General features: G+C 40.1%; 1 protein-coding gene and 1 pseudogene across 2 annotated transcripts; both read right to left on the reverse strand.

The window, feature by feature from the left end:
* Window positions 1–1,235: 1,235 nt before the first annotated feature.
* On the reverse strand, window positions 1,236–2,062 carry LOC116134767 (annotated as a pseudogene).
* A 791-nt stretch (window positions 2,063–2,853) lies between these two features.
* On the reverse strand, window positions 2,854–8,559 carry LOC116134734 (LRR receptor-like serine/threonine-protein kinase FEI 1). 2 transcript variants are annotated; one of them, XM_031420395.1, is made up of 14 exons: window positions 8,399–8,559; window positions 7,976–8,123; window positions 7,706–7,841; window positions 7,528–7,599; window positions 7,352–7,423; window positions 7,182–7,253; window positions 7,003–7,074; window positions 6,813–6,884; window positions 5,774–5,880; window positions 5,460–5,633; window positions 5,053–5,385; window positions 4,311–4,565; window positions 3,506–3,639; window positions 3,124–3,348 (listed from the first exon to the last, which is right to left on the reverse strand). In XM_031420395.1, exons 2-14 carry the CDS (start codon window positions 8,061–8,063, stop codon window positions 3,124–3,126), a joined length of 1,812 nt encoding a protein of 603 aa, XP_031276255.1. In that variant the 5' UTR covers window positions 8,064–8,123; window positions 8,399–8,559. The 2 variants fall into 2 exon arrangements, with proteins under 2 accessions (XP_031276256.1, XP_031276255.1); XM_031420396.1 differs by lacking the exon at window positions 8,399–8,559 and having other exon boundaries at window positions 2,854–3,348; window positions 7,976–8,261.
* Between the last annotated feature and the right edge of the window lie 10,934 nt (window positions 8,560–19,493).

A 19,493-nucleotide genomic window follows, 5' to 3' on the forward strand; every position in this document is an offset into this window, starting at 1 on the left:
CGGTTCTACCGTGTTAAACAGGCCTTGAATAGTACTACTTTGACTTTCCTTATTTTTTATAAAATTTTAACAATAAATGTAATCTTCTAGATAATAAACCTGAATTTTTTTTTTTTTTTAATCGGATATCCAAACTAGTTTATGCGCACTTTAACTAATTTTCGAAATCCATTCAATACTCTACAAACACAATGAATCGGATAAAGCATAATTATGTATTGAAGTAAGTGGCTCTAAAGTTTGAATTTAAGAAGTTAAAAAAAAAGAGCGCACCTCCTTAACCACCAGACCAACCCCTTAGGGTTAATAAACTTGAATATGATCTCAAATTTGTTATGTGTAATACTAGGTCAACAACCATCGACGTTGTAACTCGTACTTGATCAATTCGTAAATAGATCTCGTCTCTTTGCTATGCATCATGCTTGCCCATTTGGGAACTGATCAATTATGAATTGTTATGTTAAAAATTGTGAGAGAATGTTATGAGATTGAATTATAAATCCAATATTACTGATTTATTAGAGTCCCTACCTCCACTCTCTAAACAAGGTATCTTCTGCTCCAAACATTCAAGATTCCAAATCAACACATTAATTAATTTATACCTGTTGAGTGAAGCTTTAAAACGATGACGTCTTGCTACTGTCTATACGCCGTCGTTTTGGAGTTCACTTAAGTGACTAATCTCAACCATTGATTCCAGCATGATCCAACAGCCTTCAACAATCCTACAAGTCAAACTATATAAGGCCATATATTTGGAGATCTGCACAGTAGCATAAAACTCTTCCTCTCTTGCGATATCAGTCTCTGTTGGGGGTTCTTCAGGCTCTTAGGTTCCTTCTCAAATCTTGTAATCGGGTCACAATTGGTGTAAATTATGGGTAGAAAAGTAGGGTTCTTCTTTGAGTAGAGATACTGTGTATAGGTATTCTCTTGAGTTGCGATTACGGTTGATTTGAGGGTATATTGTTTAAAGTGAGAGATTTGGGTATTATTATGTTGATTGGTTTATGAGTTGTACAATCTTGATTCTTATAGTGCAGTGAACCCCAAATTACTTGGAGTTCAATGTAGGTGTAACTTATTTTATTGGAATAAGTGAGTTACTGTAAAAAATCTTTGTGTTCTTGATTTCTTTCCTGTTTGATTTGTGTGTAGGTGTGTTTGATAATGGAATATGTTAGAATTGAGTTTGTTTTGAACTTAACAATATCTTTAATTTTTTTTCTCTACACTAAATTAACCATTGCAATAAAGCCACCATCCACAACCAAATTATGACCAGTGACAAACTCAGACTCCTTACTAGCAAGAAACAACACAGCGTCCGCCACATGCTTCAGTTTCAACACCCCTTTCAGGCAAGAAGAACGCTCAAAAGCCTTCTCCGCTTCCTCCGCTTTCAACCCTGACATTCTACACAGCATCGGCGTCACCACCGGCCCCGGCGACACGCAGTTCACCCGTATTCCATAGCCTCCCAACTGCTTACTCGCAGACTTCATCAAACCCACCACCGTGTGCTTCGACATTGTGTAATCCGTAAATATTGGACCTCCCATAGTCGCTGATACACTCGCAGTGCATATAATGCTACCCTGTATCTTACCCTTCACCATTGCACGTGCCGCGTGCTTTATACTGGCAATCACGCCCCGTACGTTGACTGCAAAAAGTTTCTCCTAGTCGGACAGGTCGAAGTCCAAGATGATTTGTTCGGATTTGCTTAGGATTCCGGCGTTACAAAACATGATGTCAAGGTGTCCGTAGGTTTTGATAGTGGTTTCAACAAGGTTTTTAATCTGCTCCTCGTCGGACACATCACAACGTACGTACATACAGCGGTCGAGGCCGATGGATTCGGCAAGTTTTTGGCCTTTCTCATCCTGGACATCGGCTATAACAATCGCTTGTGCGCCGTGGTTGATGAAGTGAAGAGCTGATGCTTCACCGATGCCACTGGCGCCTCCTGTAATGATCGCCACTTTGCCTTGAAGCTTTTTCTTGCATGAGGTGGTGTCAGCCATTTCAGAGTTGTACTTACTAAAGAAAAGGTTTCAGGTTATAAAGAAAACAAAAGTTATTGTGAAAACCGTCAGAATTTGGATTTTGCAACTTGGATTGAGTCCATGCAGATTTCCTAGTATCGTTTTTGTTTGATATATCCTATTGAGAATATATATATATATATATATATATATATATATCTTTCGATGCGTCGTATGTTTATTAGAGTAATACTACACATACATTATTTTCATACAATATTTCTCATACAATATTAGATAACAAGATATGATTGACTAATTTAAAGTTAAAATTAAACTTTCACTCAATTATTCTGTTTATTAGAGTCAAATGTTATATAAAAATAATGTATGTGTTGTATTATTCTGTTTATTAATAGTAATACTACATATTCTGAGATCAAAGAAGAACTCTTCGACAGCGGTATAGACACTATTTTCTGTGATAAACAATTAAATTTAATTGGGCTTTAATAAAACAAAACCGACAAATTTGTCTTCCGAGTTTTTGACTTTTTGTTAATTGCTAAGAGGGGCTTTGTTGGGTCAGGACTCAGTATCAGGAACCTTTCCCATTGTTATTAGCTTTATGGCCTTTTGGATAAATCTTGTCACAAACTTACAATTCACCTAACTTTAATATCTCCTATAGTTCTTAACTGCTAGCCATTTGACTTTTCTTGTTCAATTAATTTCTTTTAGGAACTTCATCCAGCCGCTATATAACATTAATAGAAATTTAATATACATAAAAACTGTTCATTAACGGACCTAGTCATTTCATCAATTGACCTAGTTCGTATCTGGAAAGGAGCAACTGGTAACACAATTAACTATCAGTCATATAGATTATTAAAGCATCGCCTGAAGCTTGTCCTAACCAAATTGGTCTCCACCAGATGCAAAATTGAGAAAAACAAAGGTTGAGTATTGGGTAAAATAAAGAGACTCGAGTAACTTAAGCAAGTGTCCAGTGGCATATGCATTAATTGCAGATAAACATTAATATACAGGCCCCAAAGGGAGGGGCAAAACGCTTCAAAATAAGGTGTAATTACTCACTCGAGTAGCTCATGCTTTATGTGTCAATCTAACAATAATCTGAATGGGACTCATAAAACTCGCTCGGGCAAGGTGACATGACCTCTTGCTCTAGCAGCTGCAATACCTGATTCATTGACGGCCGATCATCTGGGTTTGCGTCCGTACACCTTGCAGCTATTTCAAGAATCGCTTCTACAGTTTCCAGATCAGCATCAGGGCAGCCTTTATCTACTACATCATCCAATCGATTTTCTTTTAATAGGGTATTCATCTGCACAAATACACAGAAGTTGTAATCTTTTGTGTCCTCAAAAGTTAAGAAACCAAGGACTTAAGTTTATGTCAATCCTAATGTATTCATTGCTTGTTATTATCTCTAACAAAGATATAGGCACGCACATTAACATAAGAAGTTTTGGAGAGCTTACCCAACCGACAACATTTAAGCCTCTTTTTACAAAAGCGGGATCAGTTGGTCTTTTCCCAGTTACAAGCTCCAGCAAGAGAACTCCAAAGCTGTACACATCCGTTTTCTCAGTAGCCCTCCCACTTTGCAGATACTCTGTTATGAAGTAGAAACAAAGCAATTAATCAGTCATCTGGACTAATACATATAACTATGTTTTGGAACTAATAGCATAAATAAATGAAATATGGAATGGATTACCAAATAGTCAAATCCGTGAAAGTGCTTCAAATATATTACTTAATAGCTATTTCTTCTCTCTTTGCAATATCTTTGGCCAAATTGGCCAAATAAATTTCCTTCTGACAGTTAGAACAAGGTCCATGAGTCCCACAGCTGGATAATGTTGCAGGGAATCAATAAGACCTATAACATCCTAAACTAATAAATTTAATGCTTAAAAATGTAGTCTTCAGCTTTTACCTAACTTCAAGAGAAATATTTTAGCTTCTCAGGTTGGATCTTAGTAACCCAAATTCTTTCCCCCAAGTTTTGGTTTTAAAGCGACTCGACACTTGGTTCAGGTACAACAAAGACCATTAAGTTCCTATGAATAAGTCATAGTATATATGTTGGAAACTCTTAACACATTAACTTTGAGTGCAACTTATCATGTCCAATCACATGGTCACATTTATTACAACAGAAGAGAAGAAAATTAGGATGTACTAGCTAGTGCACATTTAAATCCTGAATTTGATTTGCTGAGAGATTGTCAAAAAAACCCAAAACATAGAGTTAAGGTGAATAGTAGAGCAAACACACACCTGGCGCTAAGTAGCCAAAGGTACCAGCAACCACAGTTGTGACATGGGCCTCCTCATCTACCAAAAGCTTGGCAAGACCAAAGTCAGAGACATGGGGCTCCAAGTTTTCATCCAGGAGAATGTTGCTAGATTTTATGTCACGATGAATTATCTTTGGAGAGCAGTCATGGTGCAAGTACGCCAATCCCCGAGCAGAACCAAGGGCTATTCTCATACGATCACTCCATTTTAATAATCGCTCTCCTTGGCTTTGTTCTAAACAACCAAACCAAAAAAAAAAAAACCTGATGTTACTTGCATTCAAGAGGATTAAATTCAACACTAAGTAATCAGGGGTGCTAAAATATTCCAATATTAAAAAGGCAAGGTTCATCAACCAGGTACACCCCATTTTTAGTATCATGCCAATTTCTAAATGCAAGTAATCACAAACTTGAGAAACTAAAAGCCCATGAAATCTGAAAAATTTAGCTTCAGTTGGTATAATTCAGTTCATTGTTAGTGAGATAGCTTTTACTCCAGCCTCTTCGTAAGTCTTTATTATAACTTCTCTGCTGGTATTTAGGCAATGGAGTTAACTAAAACAACCATCCAATGACATACTTTTACATTCTAAAATCTAATTTCTATCATGTTAAAGGAGCCGCTGGTTTTGTGTCCCGACCACCTACATCAGTGGTTCTATATGCCTAACACTCATGATAAATCATCCATGTCTGACTGAATAGATAGGGCGACTTACCATGCAAGAAATCATCTAAGCTACCCATAGATAGATAGTCATATATAAGAAGCTTTGAGGTAGGAAGCCTGCAGTAACCCCGCAGATTAACCAAATTTATGTGCTTGATGCTACCCAAGACCTCTAATTCCCTTTCGAACACTTGATCAGATCCTTCACGACCCCGATCAATTCTTTTAACAGCAAATGTTCCACAATCATTCATGACCATCCGGTATACAGTACCAAATCCTCCTGACCCTACAACATCCTCTTCATCAAGAGACTCCAGCTTTTCAACAATCTCACAAGACGGGTATGGCATATCTCCATGAAAAGTAATAAGCTTTGTACCTATTGAAGAATTTAAAGATTAGCACTATGGAAATAATGAAAAATAACTACATTAAGATAAACTTCCATCTTACTTGCATCTTCATGGACTTGCTTTTTAACTTCTGTGTACTTCTTTGCAGCCCTTTCCTTCTTTGACAGTAAGTAAAACCAAAGGAACACAATAAGCACAAGAAGGGCAAGGCCCATGGTGGACATTGCACCAATCAGCACTCCTTTCATGTAATGAGAGGAATGTTTTGTAGGAACTACAGCAATTCCACAGCGAACAATCCAGTATTAGTATATATGCACACCTATGAGCAGAAGCAGATAGCAGTAGCAACTATTGCCCCTTGGCACATTTCTTGTCCAATGAAAAAGCAAGAAAAATGCTAATAACACTTGCCTGCTGATTCATCACTTGCTGCATGTGGTAGAACTGCAGGAAATCCCATTGAGGTTCTGCATGGCTTGTTGATTTGTCGACCACAAAGATCCAGATTTCCAATAAACCTAACCATAAGAAGGGCAATATTTAGAACAAGCTCAATGCTCAGGCTATCGACAGAGAAACAGCAATTGCTGAGAAACACTTCATAAGTTGTTGATACTAGATTTGCTCACCACATAATTTAAGATGGTGAATATTGTATGCAAGTTACCACATAATTTGGTACGACTAAAAATTTCATCCCAAAGCTGTATAGCAATCAATGTCAATCAAGGAAATAAACGACCTAATTAACCTGACATTTATGACCAATTAGCCAACAGATAATCATGCATGTCTACACTTGGTCATGTCATCCAGATTAGCACTCCTTTATAATGGGATGGCTTTATCATCTCACAATTAAAATACCCTCAAAAACCATTCAAGTCATGACACAAGATACAACTATTTCAGCTCTATGGCAAAATAACAATTCAAGTGCTAGGTATAGTCTCAGTATGCAGTCTGGCAACTAGGAGGGCTTTTGATAGTTCAGATGTATGTACTGTAGCTATACGATTTTGCCCTCAATATTTAGTCTCATTCAATAAATTATTTCTATAAAGATTTATCCTTGTTTGGTCCTCTCATAGGAAGTAATTTGATCAGCATTAAATATAGCACTCAACCAAAGATTACCAGACAGAAGTTGCGAAATATCAAATGAAGCCATATAAGAATTAGACTCATAGTGGTATTGAATACACTTCATTCATTATAAGGCATGGCCAATAGAAATCTGAATGTTGTCAAACATTTATTATTGTTATAATAGTGAAATGGGAAGAAAGTGCAAGGTACTAATGAAATAGATTAGATACTCTGAAGTCTAAAAATTAGTAGTCACAATTGCAACTCATCTAATGGTAGCATATTGGCCTATAGTATTTGATCAAGCCTAGCCATTGAACAATAAGAGAACAGAAGCAGAATGATAACACGAAATACTCACGACTTGTTTCCAAACGTGCTCATGGCTCCAAAATCTGGGATTTCACCAGAGAAAAAGTTGGTCGACAAATTTCTGCATGAAACACCATGACAGGCAATTAGAGCAGATTCACCAAATATTTTACTAACACTTTAGGTTAAAACATTAGAATACACAGTTGAAAAGGTAATAGCAACTCCATTCAACTTACAGAGAGTGCAAATGTGTGAGACGGCCAAGAGAAGAAGGTATAGCACCCTTAAGTAAATTGCTGGACAAATCCCTAAATGTAACATTCAAGAATCAGAAGACAATGTCAGGGTAAGAATGTAAACTGAACCAGGATTGAAAATTAGGATCCATCAATAAAAGGGCAATTGAAGATCTTACAATATAGTGAGAAAAGAAAGATTTCCAATATTTGCTGGTATGCCTCCTTGGAGATAATTAGCCCTCAAGTACCTACATAAATGACCAAATACAGCATGTGATATTCGATGCATTTAGAAAACACAAACAGAGACAAAAATTAAAATTAGTTAACATCTATATTCACTTACAAGGCCCTAAGCTCGGTACAATTCGTAATTTCATTAGGAATGAATCCATGCAAACTGTTTTGGTGAAGTGCCCTGTTTCATATAAAAACAAAAATTATAATTAGAAACATTATATTGTATCTTTCTGGCATTCCTAGCAGAATAAATTCAATGAAGAAAAGGAACATCAAACTCACAATCTTTGCAATCTATTGAGTTTACCAATGCTGGGAGATATAGTGCCTCCTAATTGCATGTAGGGTAGATTTCTGAGAAGTCCAATATAAAAAATTAATTGTTCTGAAGTAAAAGGCTCAGAGTAATAGGAAATAATGAAAATAGGGATTGAATAAATGCATAATAAGAGTGACATACATAGAGCGAACCCGTTGGTCATGGGTGTGGCAGGAAATGCCAGTCCATTTGCAAGGTGTTTCATCAGTAGCTTGCCAGTTCACAAGCAAGTTTCTACTGTCATTCAAAGAGTTCTTAATTTCTAGCAGTGTAAGACCTGAAAAATTAAGATTAAATCATCAAAAAAAAAAAAATCCCAACCTTTTCTTTTATCGAGATTCAGCCAAAACAAACCCTCAAACAGTTGAAAGAACTGAAAAATAAGAGATGAAATCAAAAGAGACTTTTTACCATCTTGAATAAGAGCAAGTGAGCACGAGCTGAAAAGGGTTGCTACAGATATCACCGAGAAGACAAAAACCAACATGCCCATTTTCATTCTCTTCACAAAGGGGCTTCTTGTGTAGAGAGCTCCGTCGAGTAAGCGGCCACTGACCAACTGTGCAACGAGTTAACTCAGCTAGAGAGAGTGAGTGAGAGAAATGTGAAAGCTGTTGTGATAATGTGTGTATGTGAGATGACAGGACGAACTACCGTCGATAAAACTAATAATTATTTGAAGCACTAAAGAGAGAAAGACCATTTTTTTTTTTTCCTATATTTTATGAACAGAGCGAAAGACAAACTTTTGAAAAAATGTATGGAAAGTTGTGCGAAAACAAATAGCCGTTGTCCAATAAAATTCAAACACATTGCCATAGACAACACTCTCACCAGTAGATAAAACGTCAATACTCGCTACACATGAAAAGCAGAAACCTTTTTTGGATTATCTTATTGCAGATTGGCGATGTGTAAGAAGCAAGTAGAGATTATCTCCATTATTAACATCAACAGAGTTGCCTTTAAAATGTCTTGTTATTTGGCTTTTGCATCAAAAAAAAGTCTGAAACTGCATTGACACATGTCTGACCACCCTCAGAAATCAAATTTTTAAAGATTATATAGGGCTTCCTTATGTACTTTACTCTTCGAGGGCGGATCTTCAGCCACATGTTTCGTATGGAATACATTATTCATTATATTATAACAATTTGGTAATGTTATTAATTTAGTATAAACAGTCAGATTAGTATGCTTAATATAGAAGGTTCTTTTTTTCTTTTTTATTAAACCTGAGAGGATTAACCAACTTTGGATGGTCAAGTAATTTAATTGAGACTCTTTGATGGTCCAGAGATTCTGAGTTTAAATTTCTCTTTCATGTGCTAATATGGTAGTCACTCGAACTCTTATCTAATTAATAGTTTTAGAGTCTTGAAAAATTAGTTAAAATATATATAAACTGATTTAGATACATTTGATCATTAAAAAAAATAAAAAAGTAAAAAAGAGGATTTGGAGGTTATTTGTTCAAATTTTGTGTTAAAACAACATCTGAGCATGACTAATAATGAATGTAATTAGTACCTGCTAATTGATTACCTTAAATTAAACCGAATTTATGCACAATCTTAGGTTGAACCCATGAATTATGGCAGTCAAGATTTAACCTAAAAATTTAGTGATGATGGCGATGGATATATAACTACTAGAATCAATCTCATGCTGTGACAAATATGGAGTCTTTTGTTTGGCAAGGCAGTCTGGGTCAAAATAAAGATGATAATCAATCAGCAGCATTGATTTTCGTTTGAACTTGGAGGTAAAATTAGGATCCTTTTGCCTTTACTATAAATGTACTCAATGTAATATGTTCCACTCCGACATGATGAGTTGCTTTCAGCCATAAGCCATCACCATGGATGCTTACATTAGAAGCAAATATTGGTGGGAAAAAAAGCCTTTATGTGGTCTGACATGTATTGATTAGAGGTGGGCCAGATGTATAGATGCCATCACATCTTCGTTCATCAAAGTGAAGACAGATTTCAATAAGTAATAAAGGAATCACGCACTACTTTATTGGTGCGTATGGACTATAGCTGGGGGATGAAAGATAATTCCGACCGTGGCAGTTAGGGGTGTTTGATTCTGGATACCCTGTATTTTTTTGAGTAACCGAAATCAAAATCGAAATCAATAGTTTCTTGAAATTTAGAACCAGAATCGATAGTTTTGATTCATAGATACCCAGAACTGAAATCTGTAACCATGGTTCTGGTTCTTGTTCTGGGTACCCTGTAAAATTACAATGACCTCCCAAAAGTTTTTAAAATGGCAAAAGAACCTTAAAAGCTTACAAATATCCCCCCACCTGGCACTTGTTAACAAAAATAAAATTACAAATTATAAATTCAAATTTACAAACTCCATTACTTTGTAAAGGTAGATTCTCAAAAGCCAAACCAACTTACTTTAAGGGGACGTTTGGTTGGGGGTTAAGTGGGATTACTTGGGTAATGTCATCTTATATTACTTGATTACCATGTTTGGTTGTCAAGTAATATAAGATACCGGTAATCTTCAAATACCAATAGTGGTTACTATTGGTAATATCAGGGGTAATCTGATTACCTCTATTTTCTTAGGTATAAAAAAATAACAAGGTTATCTTTTTTTGTTACAATTTTATCCCTTATTAATAAAAATTTTGGACAATAATATCCCCACTTTAAAACAAATTTACGTTAATATCCTATTTCAATTTTACCCTTGTTTAATTAAAATTTTGGACAATAATGCCCTTATATTTAAAATTATTTACGAACCATCACTACCACCCAGCCACCACCACCACTGCCACCTAGCCACCACCGCCGACAGCGGGCCAACCACCACGGACCACCGCCGGAAAATCGCCGGAGTCCCTAAAAGAGAAGGAAATTCTGTGGGAGACTCCAGGAGGCTTCGCTATGGCCGTTTTCGGCCATAGTGATGGCCAGAAACGGCCATATCAAGCCAGATCTGGTTGAAAATGGGCAGATCTATTCTGGCCATTTCCGGCCAGACCCATCGATCTGGCCCAATATGGCCAGAAATGACCATATCGGAGCCTCTTGGTCACGGTGAAGTACTCACGGGGACTTTCAGAGACATCTGGCGGTGGTTCACGGTGGCGACAGACGGCGGCAGGAGGTAGGGGTGATTTCGTCATAAACTAAAGTTTTATATAAATGGGGGTGTTTTAGCTAAATCTGAAATATTGGGGGTTAAAAGAAATTATTCAAAAATTAATAATAAAAATAATATTATATTAATATTTAAAAGGGGGACAATTTAGTAATTTAAACAACATACCCACCAATTTATTCTCTATAACCAAACATATTAATATAACATACCAACCAACTAACCAAACATATTTTCCTAAAGATTCCCAATAATCTTCCAAGGTAATCTATCTTTCTAGTAATCCAACATTCCCAGTAATCTAACATTCCTAAACCAAACGCCCCTAAATGTTATGAAATATAAATATAAATGTATTCACATTACTTTTTCTACAAAAGTTTTTATTAACCCCCCTAATTTTTAATTTTATTTTATATTAGTCTCGCTTCTCGGTTCCTAGTTTTGGTTCTGATTCCTAACTATAGGAACCAGAACCGCACATTAATGGTTCCAAAAATTTGGAACCGGAACCTACCCGTTGACGGTCGGTTCTGGGTAGGAATCGGAACCAAACCCCGGGTACCCACTGGTTCCGATTCCAACCAATTCTTTTGAACACCTCTACCACCTGGTACTTGTTAAAAAAAATAAAATTATAAATTATAAATTCACAATTACAAACTCCATTACTTTGTAAAGATAGATTCTCAAAAGTCAAACCAACTTACTTTAAATGTTATGAAATATAAATACAAATGTATTTACATTACTTTTTCTACAAAAGTTTTTATTAACCCCCCTACTCTTTAATTTTATTTTATATTAGTCTCGGTTCCCGATTCCGGTTCCGATTCCTAGCTATAAGAACTGAAACCGGGACCAAACAGTAACGGTTCCAAAAATTTGGAACCAAAACCTATCCATTGAAGGTTGGTTCCGGGTAGGAACCGGAACCAAACCCTAGGTACCCGCCGGTTCCAGTTCCAATCAGTTCTTTTGAACACCCATAGTAGTAGTCGTCTTGAATAATTGGAGGTATTTTTTTTTAAATTTTAAATTTTTAGTGGATTTTAACTAAATTATCATATGTAAAGGGTAAAGTAATATTCTAAATAATAATATTATTATTATTATTAAAAAAGAAAAACATAAACCTTTATGGTAATATTTTATTCATCCCAACCAAACACATTAATTATTTATACTTATCAATCTAACTAAATATAGTAATATAATATTCTTTATTATACTTTAAGATAATCTATCTTTTTATTAATATAACATTCTCAATAATATAATATTCCTTAAACTAAATGCTATTTATAAGAAATAAAGGATGTAGCATGTGTTTGAGTATACTTGCAAAAGTGTTTTTGAATGATATTGAAAGTTGAAAGTGCTTTTCTTTCAAAGTCTTCTTTTTTAAAGTGATTTTATCTTAATATATGTTTTAGAGCTTTTCTAACCACTTAAAAGTGTATTCTTCTTTTCTTATGTTACAAAAAGAAAATCAAACTAACAAATGTAAATAAAAAACTGTGTTTAAATAAGTGTAGAAGGAGATTAATAAATATAGTCTTAATCAAAGTGGATGATGATATATGTTATGCCTGAAAAAGTAGGACTGACGCAGAGCCCAGTCAGCGTAAATGATCAAAGTCTAGGCAGATTCTACAGTCGCTCAGACACTGCCACGTCGCATGCTGGCGTGAGCAGCATGCTCTTGCCAGTGTAGTGGGTGCATGCCAGAATGACGAAAGGTTGGAGGCCGTCCACGTGTCCAACCCCTGTACTAAACGAGGAAATCACTCGAGTGGGTGAGTAACCGGACGCAAAGAAGGATTTGCACGGTATGTGCCCCTTTTTTATGGATTTTGTAATCATTACTCCAATACATCCCACTATAAATAGAGAGCTCCTCTCCTATTTGTGGGATTGGCTTATTTTTCTCTCTGTAATAGCTAAATTCTCTCTGTAATTGCTTATTCTCTCTGTAATCATTTGCAAGTCAGCTCGCTGACTATGACCTGACCCTCCATATTAATACAATACCAGTGGACGTAGGAGTCGCTTGTTTAGATATCCGAACCACTTTAAAACATTGTTTCTTCACCTATTATTCATCTCCAAAACCCCTATTCGCGTGTGTCTTCTGGGCCAGCTCAGCATTTCACACATGCGTTTAGTTGGTGTCAAAATCACGCACCAACAGTTTGGCGCTAGAAGGAGGGCCTAATTTAGTATTCGTCCTTCATCAGGAGAATCTCTAACTAATTGGTCCTACAACAGCAAATGGCTCACCGATTCGAACCTGAGCGAACCAATCATGGTGCTGAGGAGATCCCCTAAGTACAAGAGGACACTTCTCTTGAGGTTCCCTTAGTTCCACAAAATGCCATGGGAGATATCCCTTCAAGCTCACAACTTGACCCTGCCGTCATAAGCTACCTGGAGATGTTTAACAATACTCTCTAAACGGTCAACCAAAGGTTGGACCGTTTGGACTAGGGCATGCCACCCGAATCAAATGGGACTGTCCAACCGCCAAAAAGGCCTGTAGGTCAAGCGTAAGAGCGAAAAAGGGCGATAACCCATGCCGCACGTACTGCAGCACGTCAAAGGAAGGGTAAGCAAGTGGCGAACAGCGGGCCTAAGGGCTCCAAAGGGATGGCAAACACCGACCACATCCCGAGTAGAATACTCGTGGTGTTAAGGCTTGGTGAAAGGTCGCATCCCGAGCCGTCCTATGCCACGTCGCATGAGCAATCCCATAAAAGTGCTAGGCGGGGCGATTCCCATCACCACTAGAATAACAATGCCGATCGTCATCGTGTGGAGGTTACCACACTTGGCGGGGTGGTTTGTACCATCGCGGAGGTCATAAAAATTCCCCGCACCATTCATTGCCATCACACGACTCTAGCCAGTATGTGTCAAGAGCGGTCGAAACTATCAGCCGACGCAAAGAGGAATCCGAGCCCATGAAAGGTCTTTCTTCATCCAGAAATAACAAAAATATTGTCGTTATCATCGGGACAATGGGCATCACACCGATGAGTGCCGAGCTCTCAAGCAGGCAATTGAAAACCTCATTAAGCAGGGGCATTTCAAAGAGTACGTTGATGACTCTACTCTCACAAAGGAGAAAAATCAAAAAGAACCAGGAAATAAGCGTTGTGATCTCAAGGGTATCTGTAATGTCGGAGTGATCTTCGGAGGGCCACACCTCGTGGGAAATTCGCGAGGTGCCTAGGAAAGATATGTTTGCGCAGCCCATCACGACCCCATCAGTGTGATGAACACGATGCAACGACCACCAAAGGTTCGCAAGGAGGAGAAAATTACCTTCTCCGAAAAGGATACAGTCCGATTGCATCATCCACACGATGACGCTCTCGTGATCACGCCCCTAATAGGTTGCTTCAACGTCCATAGAATGTTGGTGGACAACGGAAGTGCTGTGAACACCTGTTCCAAACAACTTTCGAGAGAATGAATTTGGATGAGGCCGACCTGAAGCCCACCTCGATCCCCTTATATGGTTTTACAGGGGACCACCTGATTCCCAAAGGAACGATCTCGCTTCCAGTCATGTTGGGTGACTCTAATGAGCTGACCAAAGTAACTGAATTCTTAGTAATGGATTGTCTATCCGCTTTTAATGGTATCCTGGGGAGACCTCTGCTGAGAAACTTCAAGGCGGTTACTTCGATATACCATCTCAAGATGAAGTTCCCCACCCTGATGGGGATAGGGGAAGTTAGCGGATCTTAGAGCGCATATCGCGACTGTTATGTAAGGGCGGTGCAGATGGTGTGTAAAGGGAAAGGCATCTCGCACAGCATTCCCTGATAGGAAATGGTGATCAGTCGGATCGAACCACAGCCTAGCCTGACCGAGGATAATATGGATCCTCGTATTCAGGAATGCCCTTCTAGTGGGCCAGTTGAGGATCTGTTTGAAGTGTTAGTCGACCAGAGCGAGCCGAGCAGAGTGTTGAGGATTAGAAGTAATCTCAACCCCTAGCTCGCCACCAAACTGACCGGCTTCCTTAGAGAGAATATCGATGTGTTCGCATGGTCGCATGCAAATATGGTCAGGATCAGCCCGAATGTTATTTGCCATGCTTTGAACATCGATAATGAAGTCAAGCTGGTTCGCCAGAAGAGAAGAGCGATGGATCCGGAGTGATATGCTGCCTTGAAACTTGAGGTAGATAATCTCCTTCGGAATGGATCGATCTGAGAAGCACTCTATCCAAGCTGGGTTGCCAACCCGGTTCTAGTAAAGAAGCCCAACGGCAAATGGCGGATCACCAATCTCAACAAAGCATGCCCAAAAGATAGTTTTCCCCTGCCTAGGATCGATCAGATCATGGATGCCACCTCCAAGCATGAGCTGCTGAGTTTCATGGATGCATATTTGGGATACAATCAAATTTTGATGTACGCGTCGGACGAAGAGCATACCTCTTTTGTGACAGATTAGGGGCTTTATTGCTACAGGGTTATGCCCTTCGGCCTCAAAAACACTGGCACAACTTACAAGCGGCTGGTTAACTGAATGTTCTCTGAGCAGATCGGGAAATCGATGGAGGTCTATGTAGATGACATGCTGGTCAAGTTGCATGTCGCTTCAGATCACATAGCGCATCTCGCTGAGATTTTTGACATCCTTCAAAAATACAGAATGAAGCTAAACCCTCTCAAGTGCTCATTCGGAGGATCCTCAAGAAAATTCCTAGGATACATGGTTAACCAGAGAGGAATAGAGATCAACCCCGAGAAAATTCAAGCTCTTCTCGATATGAAAAGCCCGACCTCCAAAAAGAAAGTTATGAGCCTCAATGGGCGAATTGTTGCACTAAGTCGCTTCTTATCAAGAGCAACAGACCGCTGCTTACTATTCTTCAATGTACTGAGGGCCAACAAGAAATTTAAGTGGACTCCCGAATGCAAACAGACATTTCAGAGTATTAAAGAGCACCTCGGAAAGCCACTTCTTCTGTCTAAACCTCTCTTGCAAGAGATCCTTCTCCTGTACCTATCCATCTGTCAGTTTGCGGTTAGTGCAGCTTTAGTTTGGGAAGAGAAAAGGGTCCAATTGCTAGTATATTACGCGAGCAAGCGTCTGTTGGATGCCGAGAAGCGATATTCAAAAATGGAGCGATTAGCTTATGCCTTGCTGATCGCTTCCTAAAAGTTGCGACCATACTTTCACGCTCATACGATCCATGTAATGACCAATTACTCGCTCAAGCAGGTCCTCTACAAACCAGAGGCATCAGGTAAATTATTTAAATGGGCTATAAAATTACGTCAGTTCGATCTGAAGTACAGACAAAAAACAACCATCAAAGGGCAGGCCATTGCCGACTTCATATCAGAATTCTCATATCATCCAATGAATGAGTCGGAGCAACAGCCCAGCGAAGCCATTCAGGAAACTACCCAAAATCTATTGACTTGGAGCCTTTACATCGATGGATCATCGAACAGAAAAAGGGTCGGGACAAGTCTTCTCCTCTTGAGTCCCGAATGGGCTCGTGTCCATAGCATACTCTGGTTTGGGTTCAAAGCGACCAATAATGAGGTCGAATATGAAGCTCTGCTCGCTGGATTACGGTTGGCCAGAGAAATGGGCTCGATCGCGATCAGCATCCATAGTGACTCCATGCTGGTTGTCAACCAGGTTTTAGGAGGTACCAGGTTTTGGGAGGTACCAGGTTTTGGGAGGTACCAGGCTAAGGGAGGTACCAGGCTAAGGGGGAAACTAAGATCTGCTATCTGAAGAAAGCTAAGACCACACTTAAGCCATTCAAGCACTTCACGATCACACAGATACCTAGAGATAGCAATTCTGTGGCAGATGCCTGAGCAATGATAGCCTCGTCGTTAGACTCAGACGCGCCGGAAAGCATTCATGTTCGGTTCATAGAGGCCCCCTAGGGTAAGCTCAATCGAACAGGCTGTGAATACTATAGAATCAGTTTCCTAGATGACCCCCATCATTTAGTATCTCTAAGATGAGACCTTACCCAACGACAAGGTAGAGGCAAGGACCCTGCGAACAAGATCTGCTCATTACACCCTCATCAGAGACCAGTTGTATAGGCGAGGGTTTAGCGTCCCTCTCCTCCGATGTGTAACCAGCGAAAAGGCAGACTACATCATGAGGGAGATACATGAAGGAATCTGCGATAATCACACAGCCGCATGATCTCCTACCAACAAAGTTGTTCGTCAAGGGTATTATTGGCCCATGATCCAAAAAGACACCTACAACTTTGTCAAAAAGTGTGACAAGTGCCAGCTGTTCACAAACATACCACGAGCTCCTTCCCACCAGCTAATAACCATGACCAACCCTTGGCCATTCTCCATGTGGGGAATCGATCTCATTGGTCTCATGTCAGTTGGTAAAGGGGGAGTCAAATATGCGGTGGTCGTGGTAGACTACTTCACCAAGTGGGTCGAAGCAGAACCATTAGTCGCAATCACCACCAAAAAGCTCAAGCACTTCATCTTCAAGAACATCATGTACCGCTATGGGATTCCTCATACCCTCATCTCAGATAATGGCAAGCAGTTCAACAATGAGGAGTTCAAGCAGTTTTGAGACGAGCTAAGTATACATAAAAAGTTTGCCTTTGTCGCAAGACCGCAAGCGAATGGTCAAGTTGAAGCTGTCAACAAAACCATCAAGCACACTTTGAAGGCCGAACTCGGCGCGGCCAAAGGGAATTGGGTCAACGACCTCCGAGAAGTCCTATGGGCATACAGGACAACTCCGAGAACCTCTACCTCAAAAACCCCTTTTTCGCTAGCATATGACTGCGAAGTGATGATCCCCACAGAGGTAGGGACCGGTTCACTTCGGAGAGACCTATTCAATGAAGTCGACAATGAAGCGTTTATGCGCGTAAGTCTAGACCTAGTTGAAGAACATCGCAATAAGGCTCAGCTAAGAATAGCAACCTATCAGCAACACCCTAAAACGTTCTTCGACTCTAAGGTCAGAAGAAGAGACTTTCAGGTCGGCGACCTTGTCTTGAAGGAAGTTCTTCTCGGTACTAGGGAACCAAGTGCCGGAGTTTTGGGATCAAACAGGGAAGGCCCATACCTCATAGCCAAAGTAATAAAACCGGGGACTTATCGCCTCAAAAGAATGAATGGTTCTATAGTGCCGCAAGCTTGGAATGATGAACATCTGTGACCGTATTATCAGCAATTCTGAACTCAATTTTTCCTTGTAAAGATTTTACCTTTCTTAAATCTTTGTAAATAGCAAATGTCCAATTCTGTAATTCTGTTCGTTTGTAATTATTATTTTCCCATGTATATGATTTTGTTTGCACAAACTTGTTCTATTGTAATGGTAAAACAGTTAGAGCGCGACCTCATATGTAACAGTATGAAAATTGTAAATATTCATAACGGATTAAGAAAGCCTTATCTTTATTCATAAAAGGAAATACAAAAAGCAAGTGTGGGAAAGGCAATACAAAAGTAAAGGCAATTAGTGGCCTTTATCTCCAATTCCCAGAGGCGCGACCTCGTCATCCCCAGGCTGATCACCAATCACCTGGCCAGTTGCGGGCTCCTCGGGGACATACCCGAATGCTCCCCCTGGTCGGGTCTTCTGGCGGCCTTTGTTGCCTCCTCATCGTCAAGTCACGCCATAGATCTAAGGATTTCCTGGTACTCCTTCGAGAGGTCGGACATATCCAGTCCGGGATTCCTCGGCCGTAGGGCATAGATGGACTGAATTGCCTATTCAGCAGCCTTCGACTCGATCTCCGCCCCTTGACGCTGCATCTCTTCAGTCAGCAAAGTGACTCTTCCTTGGCTAGCTTGCAGCTCGGCCTCAAGCGCTTGCCTTTGCTTTTCGGTGGCCTCCCACAGTTCTCCCCTCTCCCGCTCTACTCGCAAGGCCCACTCAAAGGTCGTTCTTAGCTCTTGGTCTTTCTCACCAGCCTCCCTGGTGAGTCTGGCCACTGTCCTCTGAAGCTCTTTCATCTCCTCCCCATGATTCTCAAGCTCAGCTTTTTGGAAGTCCACCGTACGAAGAGCAGCGTTCCCCTCATTTAGGTACTAGTTCGTTGAAACGGTGGATAAGTCTTTCTTTGCTTCAGTGGCTTCCAAGTCCCATTTGAGCCGAGTGTTCTCTTCTCTCAGTGCGACCATCCCCTCAGCGGCTCCCCGTTGGACCTTTTGTAAGGACAGTTGCATGGAGAGCAAGGCCTATGAACAAAAGAAATAACAAGTTAGTTCCTTTGCTACCAAAAAGAAGCAAAGTCCTCGCCGAGGACAGCTCGTCCTACCTTGCTCAAGTGCTGAATGGATGTGGACATCAGGTCCACATAACCAGAAGCCACGAACTCCTCAAAAGCCTCTGCGAGCCCGCACTCTAGCAGGGTAAAACCCACCGGTTGTAGATGGTTCGGAAGTTGTCCCATTGAGTCAAGCACAGGAGTGTTTGTGCCCGCGCCTCCAGTAGGAGTCATGCCGCCTATCAGTTCCTTGCCTGGTCTCCTCCCATGGCTCGCGACCTCGCTCTGCCTTATTCGTGGTACCCCCAGGGAAATAGAGATGTCGGTCGCACCCCTGGCAGGCCCTATCGAGCGAAGTACTTGGTAGGCATGCGACCTCTCAGGCTAAATGCCCAGGTCCTTCGACTCAGACTTTGATTCTTCGGTCCGAATTTGCCACCTCTTCTTGGGCCGTTGTCTTCTGCCTCGGAAGAACATCTGGGGGTTAGGGAGCGCTCGCAGGTTGGACCGAAGCACCAGTCGGCGCCCTTCCAGCGGGGGGGT

Source organism: Pistacia vera, unplaced genomic scaffold (assembly GCF_008641045.1).
Source record: "Pistacia vera cultivar Batoury unplaced genomic scaffold, PisVer_v2 Contig291, whole genome shotgun sequence".
Classification (NCBI taxonomy): Eukaryota; Viridiplantae; Streptophyta; class Magnoliopsida; order Sapindales; family Anacardiaceae; genus Pistacia; species Pistacia vera.